The sequence below is a fragment of the Fusarium redolens genome (genome assembly GCF_020744475.1).
Source record: "Fusarium redolens strain MPI-CAGE-AT-0023 chromosome Unknown BKA55scaffold_4, whole genome shotgun sequence".
NCBI lineage: Eukaryota > Fungi > Ascomycota > Sordariomycetes > Hypocreales > Nectriaceae > Fusarium > Fusarium redolens.
In genome coordinates this window covers 1,559,421-1,580,854 of record NW_025763667.1, presented here as the reverse complement: position 1 = coordinate 1,580,854, position 21,434 = coordinate 1,559,421, and the positions used below count along the sequence as shown (strand labels likewise).

Genomic DNA, 21,434 nt, shown 5'->3' with positions numbered 1-21,434 from the left:
GAATTACCCCACCAAAGAGCTACTTTCGATCAAACCCCCACCCCACGTAACATTAGTTGGCATCGACAACACCTACACCAAAAGGTCTATCTCGAATCATGTCCGAGGAGTCCAAGCCAGTTGAGCCCGTCGTCGACGAGACGAACGCTGAGCTCAAGGGCAAGGCAATCGCTCATGCCGGCGCCGAAGCTGAAGCCGACGACAACACTGAATCTGGATCCGAGGAGGAGCATGAGGAGCAGCATGCTGCTGAGGGCTCCGGCGACAAGAAGAAGAAAAAGAAGAAGAAGTCGAAGCGATCAAAGGTCAAGGAGGCCCTGACCGGCTCAAAGTCCGCCCCGACCGATTCCGATTTCCATAAGGCCCTCGATGGCCTTACTCCTCAGCAGATCAAGGAGTTCCTCGCCCTAAACCCGGCCCTCGCCCAAGAGGTGTCCAAGGCCTCCAAAAGCGATGATCCTTCTGGCTCTCAGGCTGCCGACATGCTTAAGAAAATGTCACTACAAGATATCATGACTGGTCTTGCCGCGGGTGGAAAGAACGCCAAAGATATGGGATCGTATAAGTTCTGGCAGACGCAGCCTGTGCCCAAGTTTGGAGAGGATGCGACTTTGAAGGAGGGTCCTCTGCGCATTCAAAAAGTCGAGGAGGTTGACAAGGAGCCTGCCCCTCTGATTCCCGGCTTTGAGTGGGTTACAATGGATTTGACCAAGGACGAGGAGATCAAGGAGGTTTACGAGCTGCTGAACAAGCACTACGTCGAGGACGATGAGGCCATGTTCCGCTTCAACTACTCCCCATCTATTCTTCGATGGTAAGTTGTCAAACGGCTACGCTAATAAATGAGTTGACTTTTCCGAACCAGTTCTCGCTAATACGCGCAGGGCCATGATGCCTCCTGGCTGGAAGAAGGAATACCACGTTGGTGTCCGCGCAACTCAATCCCGTCTTCTCGTGGCTTTTATCTCGGCCATCCCCGTTCAGCTGCGTGTCCGCGAGAACGTCGTTACCTGCTCCGAGGTCAACTTCCTTGCCATCCACAAGAAGCTCCGAGGCAAACGTCTCACACCAGTGCTCATTAAGGAGATTACCAGACGGAGCAACCTCAATGAGATCTGGCAAGGTCTCTACACCGCTGGCGTCGTCCTTCCCAAGCCCGTCAGCACATGCAGATACTTCCATCGCGCTATTAATTGGCAGAAGCTTTATGAGTGTGGCTTTAGTCCTCTCCCCGCAAACAGTAAACCTCAGTACCAGGTTCGCAAGTATGCGCTACCGGACGATACTAGCATCAAGGGTCTGCGACCGCTGGAGGAGAAGGACCTTGATGCTGTTATGGATTTGTATAAGCGATACAATGCGCGCTTCGATATGACGCCAGAGTTCAGTCGCGAGGAAGCTCACCACTGGTTTGTCCCCAAGGTCGGACCCAACGAGCAGCAGGTTGTGTGGACATACGTTGTCGAGGTAAGTCATTGTGAGACCAAAAGTTTAGAGGTTGGGCACTAATCAATTATAAAGGATGAAAACAACAAGATCACCGACTTCTTCTCTTTCTTCTGCATCGAGTCGACTGCTATTGGAAACGCTAAGCACAACGTTATTAAGGTCGCTTACATGTTTTACTATGGTACAGATGTCGCCCTGCAGGACAAGTTCGACAAAGCTGCTCTCAAGAAGCGCCTTAACGAGCTTGTTCACGATGCCCTTATTATCTCCAAGCGCCACAAGTTCGACGTGTTCAACGCATTGACACTGATGGACAATGCGCTCTTCCTGGAGCAACAGAAATTCGGAGCCGGTGATGGTCAACTTCATTATTACCTGTTCAACTACCGTGTTAACCCAATTGCTGGAGGTGTCGATCGTAAGAACCAGCTTGACGAAGAGAACCTGAGTGGTATCGGACTTGTGATGCCTTGAGGTGGCTATTGAGAAGTTGTGGATTTGCGACGCAGATCTAAGTGGACAATGAATGAACGACCAGGTTTGATTGTGGGACACCAGAAAGGAGTTCAATCTGGGAAGAAACAAAAATAAGAGACAATCAAGAGATATTAAGAAATGGCTTGAAAAGAGTACAAGTCTTGGTTTAGCGAATATCCAATCATGAATTTGCTGTCTGGCGATTCATTGCCTGTTGGAGTCGTCGAGTCAATTGGCTACAGCTGAATGGTGAAGCTGACGGGTGTATTAAACTCTGTGACTATAGCTTAGTTATAGTCTAGCCTATAATTCGGATCCTCTCGTTCTCACTTTCATCAAGACTGGAATGTAAAGTTGCCGTACCACGTTCGGATTCTGCACGTGGCGTGTCTAGGCCCATGGCGATCAAGCACTGTATGTAGCGCCGAGGCATAATGCAGCGATCCATGTCACCTTGGATCACTCACTCGCTCTCTCTCAACCCTGGCAAGTAGCAAAAGTGCAAGTTGAGTTGTGATGAGATATTCCGAATACTACTTCTATCTCTCCACAATTCATGGCGTAGGTAGTCTGCTACAATAGGGACAACTCTTTGCTTTTTTTTTATGTCATTTATCCTTCGTTCGCTCAAGTCTGCCTGCACCTTTCTTCCATACTCACTGCCCATTCTTACTCGCGTAGTTCGTGAGTGACGTACGGGGTCTTTTTGACAACTGCAACTTCAGATACGACACTATCAAACAACAACAAGACTTTCCCTTGAAACTCGGAAGGTGCACAAACGTGTTTGCGCAAGAAGGGCCCGGGCCAGGTTTATTATAAGAGCAAACAAACGCCAAATATCGATCATGGCGTCTGACATGTGAGTCCTCGACCAACAAACCCGTCCGTTCCTATCATAATCATCATATTCTCTTTGTTCAGTATCTTGCCTCGCTTCGTTTCTTTTCATTCGCTCGTCATGTGTGGATTCAAGGCTCACTTACACGCGATACGTCTTCGCAGACAACGCATGTTTCCCTCTGCTGAGGAGACGCTCAAGCACCCTGCCTACCCAGGCACACTATGGACGCTAGAACCTCACTCCCACGGCAAAGTCTCTGTCGCTGAGGGTCGAGGTGGTCCGGTCGGCATTGCATGGGAGATTCATGGCCAAGGACCCGTCAAGCTTGTGGTACGTTTCTTCCGTTAAATTTCCTTAAACTGTCCGTCCATGTGTTACTTTTTCTTACTGTCTATATCATGTTTGCTTCAGATTTGGTCATATTCTGAGGGGAGATGTTGACTGACCATGTGTAGCTTATTATGGGATTGGCAGGAGTCAAGACATCATGGCAACGTCAAACAAAGTACTTCGGTCATGATCGTGCCGATAAGTACTCGGTTCTCATTATCGATAACCGTGGTATGGGCGGTAGCGACAAACCCGTGGGTGTCTATTCTACCAGCGGCATGGCGCTCGATGTCATCGAGGTCATCGACCATGTTGGCTGGAAGGCTGAACGGGAGATCAACCTCGCTGGTATCTCCATGGGTGGCATGATTGCACAAGAAGTCGCTATTCGCATTTCCAAGCGTCTGCAGTCGCTCTCCCTCATCTGCACATCAGGCAAAGTTCAAAACACAAAAGGACTGTGGGAGACTGTCTCAGACAGTATGAGTATGATCATCCCTAAGTCCATGGAACGCAGTATCGTCGACACCGCTCTCCGGCTCTTCACACCCGAGTGGCTCGTCGCACCAGATGATGATATACTACCCGAGCCAGGCGTCACCGCACGATGCAGTCCACCACCGCCAGAGGGTGGTCCAACGTACCGCCTCTTCGAGACCAACTTCCAGCGTTTCCAAGCTCAGGAACTCACCAAGAAACGAAATCCCGAGCTGTACACCACCAAAATGCTCATGTGTCAGCTTGCGGCGGCAGCTTTGCACAACAAGACGGATGACCAGCTACGGGAAATAGCAGAAGGCGTCGGCTCTGAGCGCATTATGGTTATGCATGGAAAGCGTGACAACATGATCAGCTTTCCCAATGGCGAACAGCTCATAAAAGTCTTGAAGCCAGGCTCTGTACACATTGTGGACGATATGGGACATGCGCCCATCATAGAGAAGACACAATGGTTCAACAGTGTCTTGGAGGAACAGCTGAGTATGTGGACCAAGCCGAAGGAGGAATGAGAGTGGCAAGTGGCAGTTGTTTTCGAGCATGAGTAATCGATGGATAATGGATATTGCGATAAGCATGGAACGTTGTAAGAGAGCAAGCAGGAAGTGAATAATAAGCTGGAATTCTTGGCTGTCAGTTACACGGATGAAGTGTTCAAGGTGCATGTCTCAGTCCAGGATTCACAAACATCATGACACAGATTCGCTTGTTGGAGCCTAGCAATTATTGAAAAGTCATCAAATCCGACTCCATTTCCAGCGTCTATCATAATGTACATCCGTTTTGCATGCCTGAAGATTGGCATCATTTCAACTCTCGAGCAAAGTTACCCGTCCCAAAACCTCTTGATCGATAGACGTTTGGTGTTACAGAAAGTCCCATCATGGAACATCCATTGTAAACATTGTTATACCCTGTTCTTTTAGTAAGAGATCTATCTTCCCCTAGCTTTCTACCGACATTGACTTGCAATGCTTGGTTTCGAGCTTCAGCCCTTCTATCATGCCAAGCAGGTACTTTTGAACATCGTCAACCAGATTATCTCTCTCCAGCGAGACGGCGGCTCTGAACCTCGCTCAGAGCCTTGGTTCCGCTCAGGAGCGACACTACACCAAGGACAATGACGATAGGCAAGGTCTTGAAGAGGTTCCACTGGGCATAGTAGAGAAACAGTGTGCCTTCGATACCGACAATAGAGCCAAAGAAGACGGCGTGAGAGATGGGAGCAGCTTTGAGGGCCTTGGGCAAATGGTTGACGTTGGCACCAAGGAAGAGCCACTGCATGCTTGTTAGTCTGTGAATTTATGATAGCAGCATTTATACGTACGCCAAGGAAAAGAGCAGGAACGCTAGCCACGATGGCGAGCACAAAGACAAGAGTGACAACCATAGGAGGGCTCGAGTCGCCGACCTTGAAGATATGGTCGATCTCGGCTCGGGGACCATATCGAACGGGAGCCTCATACTGAGGTGAAGGAGCATTGGAGTCGAGTTGAACTTCGATATCGAAGACGGGGGAGATGAGAGGGTTGGATGAGCCGAATGATCCCAGGACGAGGTTGGCTTTGATGGGTTCGTCGGAGAGGAGCAGCTGGATAGGGAGATCCTTTTGTGACTGTGATTGTTGTTAGTCGTGGAATTGATTCGGGTTTCATTGATCGCGTACAATTTCGACTTCGCCCTTTCCAGACGCCTTCATCTTAAGAGGGAACGGGGCCTCGAGGCCTGTTGACTCGGTGAGGATGATGAATGCCTGGTGAGGTCGCTTTGGCTCGCCAGCTTCGGTTGTGGTCAACGAGACCTTGATGGTATCTGTCTTGCCTAGGACGAGAGGCTTCTTGGTAGGCTTCTGATCGCTGAATCTATGTGAATCAGACCAGTCAGTACACGTTCTCTCACGATCAATCGCCCATGATAACACCATCATGGCATCTTGAGAGGGACAGCTAGCTTACTTGGCAGTAACGCCCTGGGCTCTCTTGGAGCCGACAGTAACAGAGCCATCGGTAAAACTCCAAGACGAGGCAGCGCTAGCCACGCTCGTTAGGAAAAGTAGGGACGATGCGATTGAGAAGCGCATGATTTTGACGTTATCGCAGGTCGATTCGGTCGGTTCTAGAGTTGAGGCCAAGTGGATGAGACAGGACAGCTAAAGATGGTGGTAGCTTGCATTACGTGGTGGGAGTGGAGAGTTTTGATTGGTTGAAGCTCAAACTTTGGTGGAAATCCAAATAGAGCTCCTGGCTTCAGGGTAAATCCAGGTGATGTCTTTGCTTTGGAGGAACAATTTCATTTCACAGTGAACGCAAATTACTTTTATTAACCTCTGAATTTATGACTAATCCTAGAGGGTAGCATACTGAGCGTGTCAGCGATTCGAAAATGTAAGAATTTACGTGCTCTCGCACAACCAAATATGTAAAAGAAGGATCCCGCCGTACATTATAAACTGGCCTCAGATCTGTGATCCATTCTGACAGTAGATCTTGCTTAGACAACAGTGGCTCACTGATTGTACAAATTACGACTCGTAGGGCATGTTTTGCTGGGTTAGACGCCAGATCTTTCAGATTCGGGGGTTACTATATGCTGGTGATATAATTGAGGCACTAGAATTAACTGGCGAATGATTTCATACATTGGCACTATAAAACCATACCATAAAACAAAACACACCTGATGTATCAGCGACTGAAAAGAAATGCGCTCCTTGTTTCCCTCTATTTAAGCGTATGTATAATCGTTCAATATTGCAAAAATCATTTCTATCATAATCACATAGCTCTAAAACAATGACAGGTGGTATATCATCCTCTACTCGCTCTTAATCTCAGTCTGGAAGCCCTTGATAGCTTCCCTCTCTTCCGTCGTCAAATCAATACCAAAATACCCTTTCAACGCCTCCACTCTCTCATCCTCTGTCTTCAACTCCTTTAGAACCTTTGTCTTACCCCCAGGGTTCTCCTTCACCACATCATTGATGAGCATTCGTTTCCCGTAAATCTCCTCGCCCGTTGGTGAAGTTTTGCTCTCTCGCAGAAGAAACTTGACAATCAGCACCGTTGTTGTCTGGAAGCTGCGTGGACTTGTGCCCGTGTAGCAGTTGGAGATCTCGAAATCGGCGGGCAGCCATTCAACTGAGTGACTGAAAGCGTAGAAGCTGATCCAGGGTTGCTCGGGAGAGTTGCGGCATTGGTAGATCCAGAGACGGCGACCGGCTGTGAGCTCTGTTTGGCCGGGGATGAAGTCTTTAATAAGACGTGCGTCTTGTGTGCCCATGTTGCGCCACTCAGTGCCCTCGGCTAGGGGCATGGGTTGTGTAGGGCCGTCGCCGCCAAATGAAGCATCGATAACCCAGCGAGAGTTGTCAGGTAGAGTTACGATGTTGACAATATGGACCCTGTAAGCAATTGGTGAGTGATACTGGGGACAGCTACTGCATTTCATCTTACCAGCCGCAATAACCTCCGTGAGGCACACCATCCTTTCGCAGACGAACTCGCACGCCAACGGGATATACTTGGAAACCCAAAGCTCTCAGCATGTAGCAGAAAAAGAGGTTACTCTCCATGCAGTAACCTCCTCTTCCACGCCCATCCCCCACGATCTTTTGGTACAGAGCTTGAGGCTCGAGAGTGATATCGCGATGCGACGAGTAATGCAGTGTCAAGTTATCATATGGGACTGTTGCGATCATGTGCTGATGCAGCACTTTGAGAAAGGCATGGTCTAGAATAGGTTCATTGCCCACATAGAACTCTTGGGGGATTTGAAGATGTTTGAGAAACCCGGCGACCTGGGCTTCAGAGTATATGGCTGACATAGTGAGGTATAAGACGAGTGTGGTTTACAACAACTGAAGAACAGGGAGCAGCTATCACTTAAATAGAAGACTATCAAACTTATAAATGAGTCAAGAGGGCGCCAGAAAAGCCGACGTCAGCTTGAACTACAAACATGATCGATACCCTTACCTCACCTTACTCGTATGTCGCGCAAAACCAAAAACAAACTGCCAATAACCCGCTGGAAGTTGGCCGTAACGTATCACGAACCTCGATATCTCTCCAGACTCCATAAAAACTGTCCGGGGCTTAAACTTGGAGACGCCCTCCTTTCACAGGCGCCGTCAGGGTCCAAGATAGAGTCAGCCAATCAGGAAAATTTGGCGTCTACTTCGGGAGTTGTTGTTAGTCTGATGTTGGTGCAAATCCGTAATAAATGCCTCTTCTTCTCGGTCCGTCTTACACGGTACCCTCGGGAAATATGAGCGTTTTCAGGGTTCTTTTGATACAGCAGAAAGGTGATGTGAGACCTCAGTATGTATAAAGAGTAAATTCATATGTTTGCTAGTCAACCAAAGATTCCTTTACTCCATGTTTGCAAGATCGACTGTTCATTACATGACTCTTTTCATGACATCGCGCCTTTAACGCCAAGCCCAAAGAAACCCACCGACATTTCTCTAAATGATGCAGATATGTACGTTCATGTCATCTAAAGCTCCGTCCTCCGACTCGACGTAGTTGTCGCAGCCGCACCATTCCTCTTCGCTTTAGTTCCTGCCAACTTGGGCATGAAGTCCTGAATACCCATCCAGTCCACCACGAACGCAGTCGTGATTCTCGCCCAGTCACGCACGGTTGGGAGATCGAGATGCTCACCATCATCTGTGATCTCGTGCCACACATCAGGGAAGGGCGATGGAATGAGATGCAAGATGTCGACACCGCGCTGCATGAAGGGTCGGTGATCGTCGTCGATATAGCTGCGAGTGAAGCGGTTGGCTGTTTTGTTGCCATCTGGAAGGAAAGGAAATCTGGGCTTGGTCTCAAGGACATTGAGTTGTCGCATGCGCTTCTCAAGACCTGCCATTGCTCGGTATGCCCAGTGGGTTGTAAGGAAGTAAGAAGGAATAGTAGGGTCCGCGGAACCCAAAAGATCGAGAAGAACAAACAGACTGATAGAGTCCAGAGGAGTTCTGTAAGTTGCAGTAGATCCGTGGAACTGATATTCCCATTCCTCAGCAAGTGACCTTGACGCCATGTTAGTCAGTTTTTCGGTTCGCAGTTTAGTTGCATAACATCTATCATACCTGGCTCCGTAGAGCGAGTCCTCCTCGGTCCAATGCTTGAAAGCCTCTTCGCCATCTAGAAAGATAATCTGGATTCCTTGGGTCTCCTCAAGCCCGTCATCCGCAGATCCATCCTTTTGCATCTTGTCCCATTTCGCAGTGAGCGCATCCTCAATGCTCCTCGCGACATGCATCAACATGGCACATGGCGCAGCGCTATCGATTGCACCAATGAATCCCTCAGGCTCATACTTGCTATCGTAGTGCGCGACCAGCGTAAGTCGACTGACGTCTCCGTTCTGCGCCCAAGGGGGGTCTCTTCGAAAGATGAGGTTGGAGAAGGGGATTTGCTTGTTTCCGTGCACAGGTGTCTTTGAAGTCGAATTCTGCCATTCGAGTTTCCATTCAGGAAGATTATCCTTGAAGAACTCGACAAAGTGTTTCTGGGCGCGCAGTTGACCCTCGGTGCCAGGCACACGAGGAATCAGAATAGGAGCAAGAAGCTTGCCATCCTTGATATCGAAATCGTCGCCGGGCGAAGGAATGTTCTCGAGGGCTTCATCTGAAAGTGTCATGGACTCGGCGACCGTCGATAGGAGCAGGCAGACAAAGACGAGAAGCTTTGCAAGGAATGACAATTGCGATAGCGGTCGAGGCATTGTCAGAGATTCAGCCATGGATGGAAGACACCAATAAATACTACTCTAAACCAACAAGAAGCGGGTTTTGGTTCGGGTTATCGTGGGGCGCAAAACTAGCTCATTCCGTCTGGAGGATCAGAATAATCGTATGATAATGCGCAAAAGTTCAGCTGTGGAAGTGAGCGTGGACGTTGCGAACAAAGACAGAGGAGAATCAAGCAAACAAAAGCTTCGTGTCAGGAGTTAAACCTCTCTCGCCAGCCCATGCAAGGGATGAGGATAAGGCCAGGTACGACAAGAAGGATGTGGGGAGAAAATAGTAGGTACTTCGCCCAGGCCCAATACTGCAGGCGAAGCTTTGTACCTTGATACAATACTCCGGCCACAACCCCATATGTGGCAATGGAGGCCAAAGCTCACATTATTCTGTCAATTGTGTATCTTTTTCTTTACAACAATACTAAGCCTCAAGTCCATTGTGTGTTGCTTTCTATAAAATGGATCCGGACTTCATGTAGGCCCTTCAGTTGCTCTACTGAAATGATATTGGTCCGAAGCCCCTGTTAGCTCTCGGTAGAAGACGCCTTTTTGATGTGCACAACAGGCGCGGGGGAGGAGAGGACCCTTTAAATTACCTTATGGTTGAACAGCCAGGGGTCGGGTCACTCACTATCCATGGCTGCAATGGTAAAGTCCCATTGGTTCACGGTTATAAAGGATCTGAGGGTGGATTTGATACGGATAAATCATACTGGACGCATTTGTGAAGTTGGACACGTATTACTTTCACTGAACCAAACATATTCAGATATACTGTGGTCGTTATCTCCGTTTTTTTGGCCTTAATGAGACTACTGTAGCCTTGAAAATTATTACGAAAAGATCTCGTTGATCGTGCCTCAGCCTGGCGTGTGAGTCAGCCGTAGCAAGGCTGGAACACATTCCATAGAGACTGAGATTCGACACAATGCCATTGACACTGAACCCCCCCTCCGAGGAAAAGCATAAGAGCTGCGCTATCCAAACACTCATCGTTGTTCAGGTAATGGACGTTATGCTTCACATTAAATAGGTATTGCTAGGAGCTAGCTTCGAGACCTTCTCTTCCAGAAGCGTTGCTCTGACCCAATATCATTTTATTATACGAGAAACTAATAAGCAGGCAAGATTTTATCAAAACTCTCTACCAACAGTTCCTGCAGACATACATCATCTGAAGCTAACGCAGGCTACGTCATCCCGTTAACCCCACGTTTCTAAAATGTTGTGAAGCACCTCATGAGCAACACAGACAGGACAACAGTATCATGAGCTTATGATGCGAGAACGATGATGGACAATGCATCTAAAATATTGAAACTTCTTATTGATCTGGCTTACGCTCTATGCGTCAAAGCCGGGGCCTATCCAAAGGCAGTCTCTAACCCCATCATCTACACATGCTCCTCATTTAAATCTATTACAATGAATATACCCCCAATGGTTCTTGACGTGATACAAGACCCCCTAGTATCCTAGCGTCATGAAGAATGCGAGAAACTCGCAAGTAAACACCAAACGCCCTCATCATGCTTTGATTCTTCGCCCTGTATTGCGACACCGATATTTTTTGTACCATGATTTCTCTTCCAAAATGCTGCGCCTCTCCTAGGTGGATGCTGATTATTTGTGTATGTCATTTGGATCTATCAGGGCTTCATAGAACAAGATTGCTCGGCCAGAACGGTTAGTTCCGGCTTAGTGCAGCTTGTTGGCAGCCTGTGCCGCCTTGTTGGCGATCTGCTTCTCCTTAGGAATGGTGAGAGCATTGATGCCGAGGTAGTTGCAGATGCTGGTAACAACGAGCCAAGCCCAGCGGAAATAGACAACCATGGAAAAGAGAAGATAGGCCCACAGGTAGAAGAGCTCGAATTGGGCGCTGACCTGAGGGAGTCCAAATCGAGGCATGTTTCCGAGGAACGCACCACCAATAAGAGGGTACAGCATAACGGTCCACCAGGGGAAAGGTTGGCGAGTCAAGTGCGCAAGAATAATCTTGGTGGTCAGTCGGCCAAAGACGAATGACATGATGAAACAGAAAAGCATGAGGTGGTTCTCCTTCATGATGGTACTGTAAGGAGAGAAAACCCAGGCGGCGATTGAAACAGTGAAGACAGCCATAGGAATCCACTCAAGGAAGACAGGGAGAATCGGCTCTCCTCTAGACTTGCGAGCCTTGGCAACGTTGAGCACACAGAAGGGGATCTGTGTGAAGACAAGGGAGCCAATAATTAGGCCAATCCAGATATCTCGGAAAGTCGTCTCACCAAGGAGCTCAGCAAGACCAGGTAGGGTATCCTTGATGCCATTAGCCAGAGGAATGGTCCAGATGCCGGGTCCCCAAATGCCAGACATGATCATAATTGTGCAAGCAATGAGGATGCCTTCCGTAGGACCGTTGATAACGCCCAGGAAGAGAGTATGCGTGTGGTATGTTTCCCAGGTCGAGAAAAACATGGGCAGGCATGGGCATAGAGCGGTGATGATGCCAGCTGGGGAGGTACCCAGGCCCATGGCGGCAGTTTCGAGCAGACTGGCGAGTGTGCAGTTCAAGGAGTCGATGCCGTGATCGAAGAGTTCGCCGAGGCCGCTTGAGGTTCCAGTTCGTCGAGCTTGCTTTCCGTCGAGATTGTCCATCGTTTGGTACATGAAGAGGCCGAAGGCAAAGCTGAAGTAAAGCCACGAAGGAGCCTGCCATCATTTGCGATTAGTATGTCACCTCAGAGACATGGAGGGCCTTCAACATACCGGTCCAACGAGATCAGGCATCCAGATTGCACAGAAAGCGACATTTATCAGAATGAAGCAAAAGCCCAAAAGGGTCACCATGTTGGGAGCAATCCATAGTGGTAGGAGGTTGACAGAGGCATTCCACTACATGACGACAAAGACGCGTTAGCTATCACGAGCTCCCAAAAACTTGGCAGGCCAGTGGTGTTGAGCTCAACCACATGGTAATTGTCAAGACAAAGAAGTAAAATAAAGCTGAAAATATGCGCAAAAGAGAGCTGGAGGTATAGGCAATACATACGAAAGGACCAAGAACGTATTTCGAGACTGGCGACAGGTCGACGCTTGAGTACTTGTATGACTTAAAGTGCACCAGTGCGTCATCAGAGATGCACTCGGCAACATTTTTCTCTGCAAGGCCCCAAGGTTAGTGATCAACGGTCTTTTTGCAATACCCGTGAAGCTCAAGCGTTCAAATAGCTTCCTTTCTTCTCAAACTTACTCGTATTAGGAGCCATATTCGTACCGTCCGGGTCAGTAGCCGTTGGATTGTAAAGCGGAAGTGTCTCGCTTGTAGACATGGTGGAAGAGAGGGGCCGGAGGAGGAGGGGCAAAAATGGGGGACTCTTTTAAAGGGAACGAAGGGGAAGGTAGAAAAAAATAAAGACGTCGGTAAAAACGCCTAGACAATCGGACCTGCAGCGACGGCGGGCACGCGCAATAGTGATGTGCAGCAGGACAGGGTAAGGTAGATCCGCCAAAAGGCCTGCAAATGGATAATTGTCCCTCGGCTCTCTTCCAAGGCGGTATTATCCTAACAGAGACGGGCGGCGCGGCACGTGGGCGGGAAGACAAAGATAATCCAAGAGCAAGCGTGACAGGTTTTCTTATCGACAACGGTAGATGAATTGGATTTCAAGCCAAGGTTATATGTGGCGGACCTGATTTGCGAAGACGACCAGGAGGGCTGAGACAGAGTAAAACAGCCAAGAATAGCGGTGAAGAGTCTTTCAAAGAATTAAATATGTTGATGAACAGTTACCGCCAAAGAGTGTTTTTTTGCGGTTGAAGAAAAGAAGGGACTGAAAAGGTTTAAAGGGGCAGGTTTTGACAGCTCAAGGCTAGGACTCGAAATTGGAATTCAAACTCCAACTCGCACTGGTGTCGTCGTACGTCGAACCCCTGGATCGTAAACCGCGAAAGCCCCTGCTAACACCAGCGATCCGATCCACTAGAGGTCTCCGCTTACAGGGGAAACACGCATCTAAAATTGGGTAATTAGCGGCTCATTCATTTGAAGTCTCCAATCATCAATTTGACAGCTAACGAAACAGGTCGACTTGGACGGCCCCTTTCTTGTGAGAGTCGAGAATAATAGTATCCTTTGAGCATACCCACGTAGTACTCTCACTTGCACAGTGACCTCAGCCCTGTCAGAAGGTGTGCCAGCCCTGTCTGCTCACGAGGAGAAGCTCGCATGGACAGCTCATCATGAGATTGTTTCGATATTATTTGATCCGTCTTAGCCGTTGGTGCCGAGGCGAGGGATGAACTAACGCTATGGATCAATGGCGCATAAATAGAATGATTTTCACATGCCCTTCTAGGCTCGTGAGCGCGTGAGCACCCAACAAAAAGAATACGAGCCTCTCATTCAAATGCAATTGGCTGGCATGGATGGATGCTCGTTGGAGAACAATACTTACATCACGGCAGTTTGGTTGATCCGATAGCCCGGTAGACGTCTAAGGGTCTTGGAATCCGGAATGTGGAGTGAAGATCGACTGACGTTGACCATCCATCATCCTCCAACCCTAGGTATCCTTGAAACGACAACGATGACATATCTTGATAAACCACCGCTTGTTTCATGCATCAAGATATCACACTGACTTCGAATCTGTCGTGAATCATTCCTGGTGGTTTAACTGCTTCATCGCAGTCAATGATATGTATTGTCCTCTTCTACCACCTATCCCCATCTCTTCGTCCCTTCGACATTACCGATATTAATGATGTAAAAAGGCAACCCCTGAAGTTAAAATCATAAAAAGAATATCCCACCATAAAAGATAACCGAACACCTAGACGTCCAAGGCTTCAAAGGAATGTAGGAGCAATAAACACAAGAGAACAGAACCAATGCAGTAATCTCTTCGGCAGCCCAGTCTCCAAACTAAGGAAACCATCAAGCATTACCACAAGCTCAAAGCATGGCGAACCCAGCGAAAATGGTGCTCAGAACAATAGTCAGGCCCCATGTGCGGCCAGCCTCAATGACGGCAGCGCCGTTGGTCTTTGTTTTTGTTGAGCTGTCTGAGCTGTCTGAGTCGTCGCCGTCGTCACCTCCTGGAGTGCCAGTGTAGACAATATTGGGGTCGTCAGTAGCGCTGGCTGTCGCCTTGACGGCAGCAGTGTCGGCAGCTGTGGAAGTGGCGTTGTACTTCTTGGGGTTGCTGGCACCACATGGGTGGTTCTGGCGGCAGTCAGAAGCGCATGAGGCACTGCCCTTGCAGTCCTCGACACACTGGTTACCCCATTCCTGGCATACGTAGAATGGCAGGGTCAGGGAGTATTCAGACACGTTAGGTTGCTTGCCGTCACCGCAGATGCAACCGTATGTGAGGGTTTTCTGGAGGAAAGAAATTAACAATTGTCAAACAAGACTGGATAACGAAACTTACAGGATCACATTCGTTAACCTTGGTATCTCCCTTGCTGGTCTGCTCGCAAATCATAGGGCAGGTTTCTATCTCGTTCTGGCACCATACACCTGGTTCTGTATTAGTCTCTGCATCTCAAAATACTGGGCTTTAGATATTTACTCACGGCGGTGAGACAGGGGTACACTATCAGGGTCGATAACATAGTCGGCGTTGACAACGGCAATGGCTGAGGCAGCAACGGCCAAAACGGTTGTTCGGAGAGAAGGCATTATTGTGACGTATTTGTGTCTTGTATGAAAACTAGTTGTGTTGGATATGATGGAGGTATGTATGTGGTTGATACGTATGCGAAGTCCAAAAAAGTTCGTAAACGGTGAAGATTGACGAAAGGTATGGGTTTTCTTTAGCCGGGAGTCAGCGGTTTTATTCACTTCTATGTTGAGTCTCTCTCTTTCCAGAATGAGGAGATTGCGTGTGCTCTGCGGGAAGGAGAGGTATGGAGGATGCTATCACTAAGACAACCGGGGCAAGACCCGTAGACTCGGACGATGTTTGACTTACAGATCAAGAACGAGGTATGTGAGTGACGACCAATAATTTGAGTAAAATAAGAACAAAAGAAGAAATAATAGATTAATGTGACGAGTTAACGACTGTCGAGAATCGGGACCAAGTCTGATATAGCGAGTGTATCAAAAGCAGGTGGTGAGAGAAGAGGACGATGAAGAAAAGGTCGAGGAGGCCCGAGACATTTCAATGACAGACAACCCCCGGCTATATGGATGGATGCATGGATGGATACTTCTCTACCTCTCCCGCAGGCCCCAGATAGCTACCGCCGGGCTACAGCGTCAAAAGAAATGATCCATAGCAAAAGCTGAGGCGAGACCCGAGCCTGGGCGATATCATGACCACACAGATGGTGGACAAAGTAGTACCAGTAGCACCAATTTTCGCAGAGTGAACAGGGGACTTTAGGAGCAGAACAGCGACATTGGGCTTAGCTCTAACAGATCCCAGCAGCAATGAGACTTTATTTGCTCCATATCGTCCACCACTCGGCGCATTTTGTGCCCAGGAGGTCCCGGAATACTCTGGAGGCTAGGCCCGATAGACTCAACTAGTGCGGTTCGCCGCTGAAGCTTGGGCTTTTTAGGGCGGTCTGGGGAGGCTTTGGCTCGCTTGGTGTTGGTGCACCATGACCGTAATCTCCAAGGCCCTTGGTTTTAAGAGCCGTGATTAAAAGGAGTCAATAGTATTATCGATAATGTTCTTGTTACAGCAGCCCGGTCTATGATCTTCAGAAGATCCCAATGGAGATCTTCTCAGTTGACTCAACGCTACCATACTCTTGTCAGATGTCGGTGATGCCCCATACTCGCCATCATGGCCATATGAGTGGAGGTCGTCCTTCGTCTCCTCTCAACCGCATGTCTAGAGCTTGGCTCTGTGGCGGGCGCGAACGGTTGACTACTACTGACTCCACATAGTCGTGAAGCGATATGAGACCGCTACTGCACATTTGTTATGATGGTCTTCTCTTTGTGCATCACTGAGTGCATCTTGGACCACGCGAATGACGCGCTCCAGTTGGTGGTTGAGGTCGCTCACAACATGTACGAGCCCACCATGATCACGTCGGAGTATTCTTTACGGAGGATTGGCCACTCGGATGCGAGAATGGTGGCCAACTGTTCCCATAAAGGGTAACTCTGTTTGGTGCTAGGCATCTGGACCAGCCAACACCCTTCGTATTTCTTGCATACGGGCGGGGCATGTCACTGAACCCTTCGATAACCCCGCGCAATGCACCACGACGAGAACATGATGCTATGGATATCGCGCCAATCGTTGGTCATGATGATATCTTGTTTGTGCCTCACTATGGAGCTGACGCGTCCAGATGGAACGCTTGGCTTGCATCTCGAGTCCAAGCTCTTGAAGAAATGGTCACAGTTGCACATTTTATGAGGTATCACACATCAAAGTTGAAGAATCATTACTTCTAGTAACCCAATATCGCAGGCGAAGAAACACTCTGCTGCCTAAGACATTTGAAAGCGGAGTGCATTTGGAGATGTGACGGACTAGCCGAAGAGCAGCATATCGGCTTGTCTCGTACAAGATAATAAGGTGACTTCGTGTTGAATCGTGTTCGTTCCATGCAGGCATTAATCCAGGTAAAGACGCTTACAGAGTACACGAAGACTTGGGTCATGACAGGTCATAAAAAGATAACTCTACCTGAAGAAGACCAGTCTCGACTTCGGAAGAATGAATCCTCGAGATTCCACGTGAAGAGTAGTATCTTACCCCACAGAGTCAGGATAATCTCTCCCGTTTCAAGGTGAACCTGCAAGAACTTGAGAGAAACTTTGGTCATCGATCTTAGTTTCTTCCTATCCAACTTCGGTCACTCCTTTGATTCCAACCTCCTCTATTTCCATCCTTCTGTTTCGATTAGAGTTACAGTTTGAACTGGAGCAGGTGACAATGTCTTGTGATATGATGAGAGTTCTGCGGCTTGAAGCAAAATAGGTAGCCAGAATCTCTGTACTTGCATCCCTTGATAGGTAAGCCACAGTCGATGAGATCTCGGGCTTAGCAATCCGGGTTCCGCTACGTCCCGAAAGCTTAGACGACCGGTATCCGACCTCTTCGGCCGGACACGGAACGGACGTGGCTTTCGAGCTCCGTATTTCAAGATGAAGGCCGGCCGTGAATGCGGCGGCCACAGCGTACCCTTGCAAGTGTGGTATTTTTGCTTAATGTCCAAGTCAGTGGGCATTGAGTTTACCTAAGAAAACCTTATCGCACTACACCCAGCAGGAGATTGGTTTACTGTAAGTAATTAACTTAAGCATTGAGTGATAAATCAACTCTCTTCCCATGACATGATATCTCAAGGAGGCTGTAGATATAAAGACTATGAATAACCAAATCCGGAGTAGATCCACACAAATAAGAAGCCAGAGGTCACAAAGTTTACCGGTGCGTTGTCCCGACTCCCATGGACCGGGGCGCCGGCCCCTCCATCAATCGGAAAAAATCAAGCTGTAAGGCCGGAACGGCGCCGTTTAAGGCTTTGCTCTACGACATCACATCCAATTCATCCTTTCAATTGGGACAAGCTATCGCCACTACCCAGATACTATACTATGTCCCTGGTTGGGTCGTGCCCTTTGCTTGCGCCTCATTTCATCATCAACCTCATCCTGACGACTTGTACATAATTGATTGTTTCTCTACCGCTCTGCGGCCCAAATCCTTGCGCCTTGTCAACTAGAAAGCAGGGCTACAATTCATGGGCTGTTATCCTAACTCGCTGATACGATTTCAACTGTTAATCAACATCAACATCACTCGACTGGATCAATTGAATCATTGCTACAAGTCTTTGCGACACGATTTTACCATTGAATCGCATACAATTCAGTACTATTAAAGCTGGTGTATCGGACGTTTCTTCATCAGCGACTTGAACAATTCAAGCTCTACGTTTTGTTTCATCGCATGGTTGAATGGCGACTGCGATAGATCAAGCGCCTGGCGATGGCAATTTGGCCGCCGGCGCATCGCATCCAGGCGGTTCTGAGACACAGACCGCAGCTACCGAGGTGTTTGAGACACCACGAACATCCTTCGATCATGACCCCAACGACAGCAATCATGCGCGGCACGAAACTGCATCATCTACCGTCTCCCCGAGTTCGATAACATCGCCACCATATTGGCTGAACACCCGCGCCGGCCATCAGCGAACCATATCGAATATGTCGACCGAGTCTGTTCTTCCTGCTGGTGCTATTACACTCCGTGACAACGAAGCGAGCGACTTCGACGACCGCAACAGCGCTTGCTGGGCCAAGAGTGTTGAGATTGTCAGCTATACCATTGTCAACGGCAGTGCAACAAATATCGGGGCCTTTGTGGTGTGGAATATCCGTGTCGAGGCTCTAAATGTGCGTGATTGGTCGTGGTTCAGTATTGGCGTGCTGGTCTTAAGATGGCCTGTTGACTGACCCCACGATAGGGAAGTTATATGAATATTCGTAAACGGTATTCGGAGTTTGACGACTTTCGATATCGGTTGGTTCAGACTTTCCCCGGATTCGAGGCAGCTGTTCCGGCGCTTCCGCCCAAGAGTGTCATCTCCAAGTTTCGGCCCCGATTTCTCGAGAAAAGGCGGGCAGGCCTACAATACTTTCTCAAGTGCGTATATCAGGAGTTTCCAGTTCAATATTATGCTGACCTATTAGTTGCATATTGTTAAATCCAGAATTTTCTGGTTCGCCAGTCCTCAAGGAGTTCCTCTTTGCATAGCGTTCCTATCGTCTTAGCATCTTCTCTTCTTTGGATATGTTTACCTTTGGGTCTCGATCATGGGAGGCCTCTTTGTACAAACGATATATATTGCTTGGCCCGGTCTCACGCACATATGCAGCAGCCAGCGATCCGTATTAATGATAATGAGTTAGATGATCTACCACTTGTGGCCCTACAGGTGTATTGCATGCTTGTTTGTTCTTAGCTTGGGCTTGATTCGAAAGCCAAGACGAAACCAAGGTTTGGCATTGTTGTACGAAACAGTCAAGCATATCTCAAAAACCATACCATTTGCTTCGCCCCAGCGGTATGTCATCACTGGGCGTTTAAGCTCTCGTATCTAAAGGGCTGAGTATAGACGCCAGGGCGCAGCAGGAGAAATCCGATCGCTAACAACAGGCGCGCGATACTAACAGTTAAGCTGTTGACTGAATGAAGCTTAACATAACCATGTGGAGATCGGTATGGCTTAGAGGATATGCTGTTACGCATCAGCCAATGAGTGAGTTTCCTGACGGATTTACGTGCCGCTATTCTGACGCTTTGCCAGCCATGAGTCTAGATTCTATCGGTATGTAACGGCATTTACCAAGCACTGCGACGTCTCGATAAAGCAATCTATTGAGATTTTACGGTGATGCCAATGGCCTTTCCAGGATTGCCAAGTGCCGTTCTTCCGTGACAAGAATGACAAGAACCTGCTGTTTTCTGGGCATCGGCCTGACTACATTAGTAGTAAAGACCATGTTTATAAGAGCCACAAGATCCAGCTCTGAACTAAAGAGATTCGAAGTGTCATGAGTTCAACAAGCTTCGTCTTTTCTTGTTTCTCGATGTGATTAACGACCTTTTCCAAGGATTTCATCGCCATCATCACCAACTTTTGCTCCCACCCCCACATTCTCACCAGTTCAACCCCACGACCATGACGCAACTCGATATTCTAGAACACCGTTGTTTGATGTTACCGGTTTTAGTGCAGACCCCAAACGATATCAGTATGGAACTGGAGGGGGGTTTAACAGCACAACTACCGACCCGTACTGACTCCAAATTCTCAGTCGTCAGCACTGCGTCATCTTCTGCTGCTACTGCTAACGGCGACTTACACTTTACCACTAAGACAAAAGAATACATGGACTCTCTGCGACCACCTTCACCAAAGCAATTCGAACGAATTGCAATTGTTCAACAGCAGCGCGAACAAGAAACAAAGCGCAGAGATCGCGAGCGCAGGCGCTGGTCGCGCGAAGTCCAGCGTCAGCGGAATAGAGCTGCCAGCATGTCGCGAGACAGTCAGGACGACCAGGCGCAGGCGCAGGAGCAAGCGCAGGAGCAAGCGCAGGAGCAAGCGCAAGCTGCGCGCACTATACAGAAAACCTTTAGAGGGTATCGCGCAAGAAGAGAGATGCAAGGATTTGGATTGGATGCAAGTACACGATGGGTCACTGCAATTCGGGAAGCGCAATTTCGACATGCGACAATGCCACGACCGAAAACAGAAGCTGATAACGAAGCTTTCGATAAGTCCAAAGCGGACGGTTTTGCGAAACTCAAGTCGGCGAGTGCACGAGAGAAATGGAAGAAGGCGAGCGCCGTTGCACGACGAGCAGGTCATGATGATCTTTTGTCAGATTCTGAATCCTCAGAATCCTCATCTGACGAAGATGCGTCCCCCGAAGAACGAGCTGCTGCACGAGCACGACGTGAGAAAGCTACTGCTGCGCGGAAACACGAGGCGCGCATGATGGGAATTCGATACTTCCTCGAGATGGTCGACCAGAAACATCGTTACGGAAGCAATCTCTGCCGCTACCACGAAGTTTGGAAGCGAACAGATACAAATGAGAACTTCTTCTACTGGCTCGACTATGGTGAAGGCCGCAACGTTGAGGTTGATGGCTGCCCACGCGATCGGCTTGAGCGAGAGCAGGTTCGATATCTGTCTCGCGAAGAGCGCCAGTACTATCTCGTTGAAGTCGATAGTGAAGGCAGACTCTGCTGGGCGAAGAATGGTCAGCGCATTGACACCACAGAAGAGTTCAGGGACAGCATACATGGTGTCGTGCCTGTGGACGATTCCACGCCAGCCTTCAATGCCGCAGCCCAGCCTGAGGATGCACGATCCCTCGAATCTGTCAGCAGTTCCAGCTCTGATTCTTCTCTGGAGTCACGACGAGAGGCAGACCTGGCAGCCAAGTATGCAACACCTGGCTTTGACAATAGTCAAGGTATGAATAAAGTGTCCCAGATTTCAGCGTCCACTATCTTCAACAAGTTGATGCGCAAATCTGTCCGGAAGAACACATGGATCTTTGTTGCAGACACAAGCTTTCGCATGTACGTAGGCATCAAGGATT

At 48.6% G+C, this 21,434-nt stretch overlaps 8 protein-coding genes across 8 annotated transcripts; 3 read left to right on the top strand and 5 right to left on the bottom strand.

Annotated features, from left to right (window-relative positions):
* The first annotated feature begins 293 nt into the window (after positions 1-293).
* BKA55DRAFT_560660 (acyl-CoA N-acyltransferase) lies at positions 294-2,266 on the top strand. The gene is made up of 3 exons (XM_046192106.1): positions 294-814; positions 885-1,467; positions 1,522-2,266. Exons 1-3 carry the CDS (start codon positions 483-485, stop codon positions 1,921-1,923), a joined length of 1,317 nt encoding a protein of 438 aa, XP_046053074.1. The 5' UTR covers positions 294-482; the 3' UTR covers positions 1,924-2,266.
* Positions 2,267-2,938: 672 nt separating this feature from the next.
* Positions 2,939-4,110, top strand: BKA55DRAFT_504664 (Alpha/Beta hydrolase protein; the record flags this gene model as incomplete). Its single annotated transcript, XM_046187111.1, has 2 exons — positions 2,939-3,100; positions 3,226-4,110. 2 exons carry the CDS (start codon positions 2,939-2,941, stop codon positions 4,108-4,110), a joined length of 1,047 nt encoding a protein of 348 aa, XP_046053073.1.
* A 526-nt stretch (positions 4,111-4,636) lies between these two features.
* BKA55DRAFT_686774 (Oligosaccharyltransferase subunit Ribophorin II-domain-containing protein) lies at positions 4,637-5,678 on the bottom strand (the record flags this gene model as incomplete). Its single annotated transcript, XM_046198972.1, has 4 exons — positions 4,637-4,876; positions 4,926-5,213; positions 5,265-5,460; positions 5,554-5,678. 4 exons carry the CDS (start codon positions 5,676-5,678, stop codon positions 4,637-4,639), a joined length of 849 nt encoding a protein of 282 aa, XP_046053072.1.
* A 351-nt stretch (positions 5,679-6,029) lies between these two features.
* Positions 6,030-7,847, bottom strand: BKA55DRAFT_278468 (arylamine N-acetyltransferase 2). Its single transcript, XM_046185494.1, has 2 exons — positions 7,051-7,847; positions 6,030-6,998 (listed from the first exon to the last, which is right to left on the bottom strand). Exons 1-2 carry the CDS (start codon positions 7,419-7,421, stop codon positions 6,413-6,415), a joined length of 957 nt encoding a protein of 318 aa, XP_046053071.1. The 5' UTR covers positions 7,422-7,847; the 3' UTR covers positions 6,030-6,412.
* A 248-nt stretch (positions 7,848-8,095) lies between these two features.
* On the bottom strand, positions 8,096-9,331 carry BKA55DRAFT_536202 (uncharacterized protein; the record flags this gene model as incomplete). The annotated part of the gene is made up of 2 exons (XM_046189796.1): positions 8,096-8,633; positions 8,694-9,331. The coding sequence occupies 2 exons, from the start codon at positions 9,329-9,331 to the stop codon at positions 8,096-8,098; spliced, it is 1,176 nt and encodes a 391-aa protein (XP_046053070.1).
* A 1,719-nt stretch (positions 9,332-11,050) lies between these two features.
* On the bottom strand, positions 11,051-12,663 carry BKA55DRAFT_503536 (CDP-alcohol phosphatidyltransferase-domain-containing protein; the record flags this gene model as incomplete). The annotated part of the gene is made up of 4 exons (XM_046187014.1): positions 11,051-12,043; positions 12,101-12,226; positions 12,384-12,493; positions 12,585-12,663. 4 exons carry the CDS (start codon positions 12,661-12,663, stop codon positions 11,051-11,053), a joined length of 1,308 nt encoding a protein of 435 aa, XP_046053069.1.
* A 1,625-nt stretch (positions 12,664-14,288) lies between these two features.
* Positions 14,289-15,017, bottom strand: BKA55DRAFT_536200 (uncharacterized protein; the record flags this gene model as incomplete). The annotated part of the gene is made up of 3 exons (XM_046189795.1): positions 14,289-14,714; positions 14,767-14,855; positions 14,912-15,017. The coding sequence occupies 3 exons, from the start codon at positions 15,015-15,017 to the stop codon at positions 14,289-14,291; spliced, it is 621 nt and encodes a 206-aa protein (XP_046053068.1).
* A 3,252-nt stretch (positions 15,018-18,269) lies between these two features.
* BKA55DRAFT_686769 (Phox homologous domain-containing protein) lies at positions 18,270-19,071 on the top strand (the record flags this gene model as incomplete). Its single annotated transcript, XM_046198971.1, has 3 exons — positions 18,270-18,710; positions 18,782-18,960; positions 19,008-19,071. 3 exons carry the CDS (start codon positions 18,270-18,272, stop codon positions 19,069-19,071), a joined length of 684 nt encoding a protein of 227 aa, XP_046053067.1.
* Between the last annotated feature and the right edge of the window lie 2,363 nt (positions 19,072-21,434).

Coding starts and splice junctions, on each gene's coding strand:
- BKA55DRAFT_560660 (XM_046192106.1), top strand. CDS start 483: ATGCTTAAGAAAATGTCACTACAAGATATCATGACTGGTCTTGCCGCG. Junction 815..884: donor TCCCCATCTATTCTTCGATG/GTAAGTTGTCAA, acceptor TAATACGCGCAG/GGCCATGATGCCTCCTGGCT. Junction 1,468..1,521: donor TGTGGACATACGTTGTCGAG/GTAAGTCATTGT, acceptor TCAATTATAAAG/GATGAAAACAACAAGATCAC.
- BKA55DRAFT_278468 (XM_046185494.1), bottom strand. CDS start 7,421: ATGTCAGCCATATACTCTGAAGCCCAGGTCGCCGGGTTTCTCAAACAT. Junction 6,999..7,050: donor CACGGAGGTTATTGCGGCTG/GTAAGATGAAAT, acceptor AATTGCTTACAG/GGTCCATATTGTCAACATCG.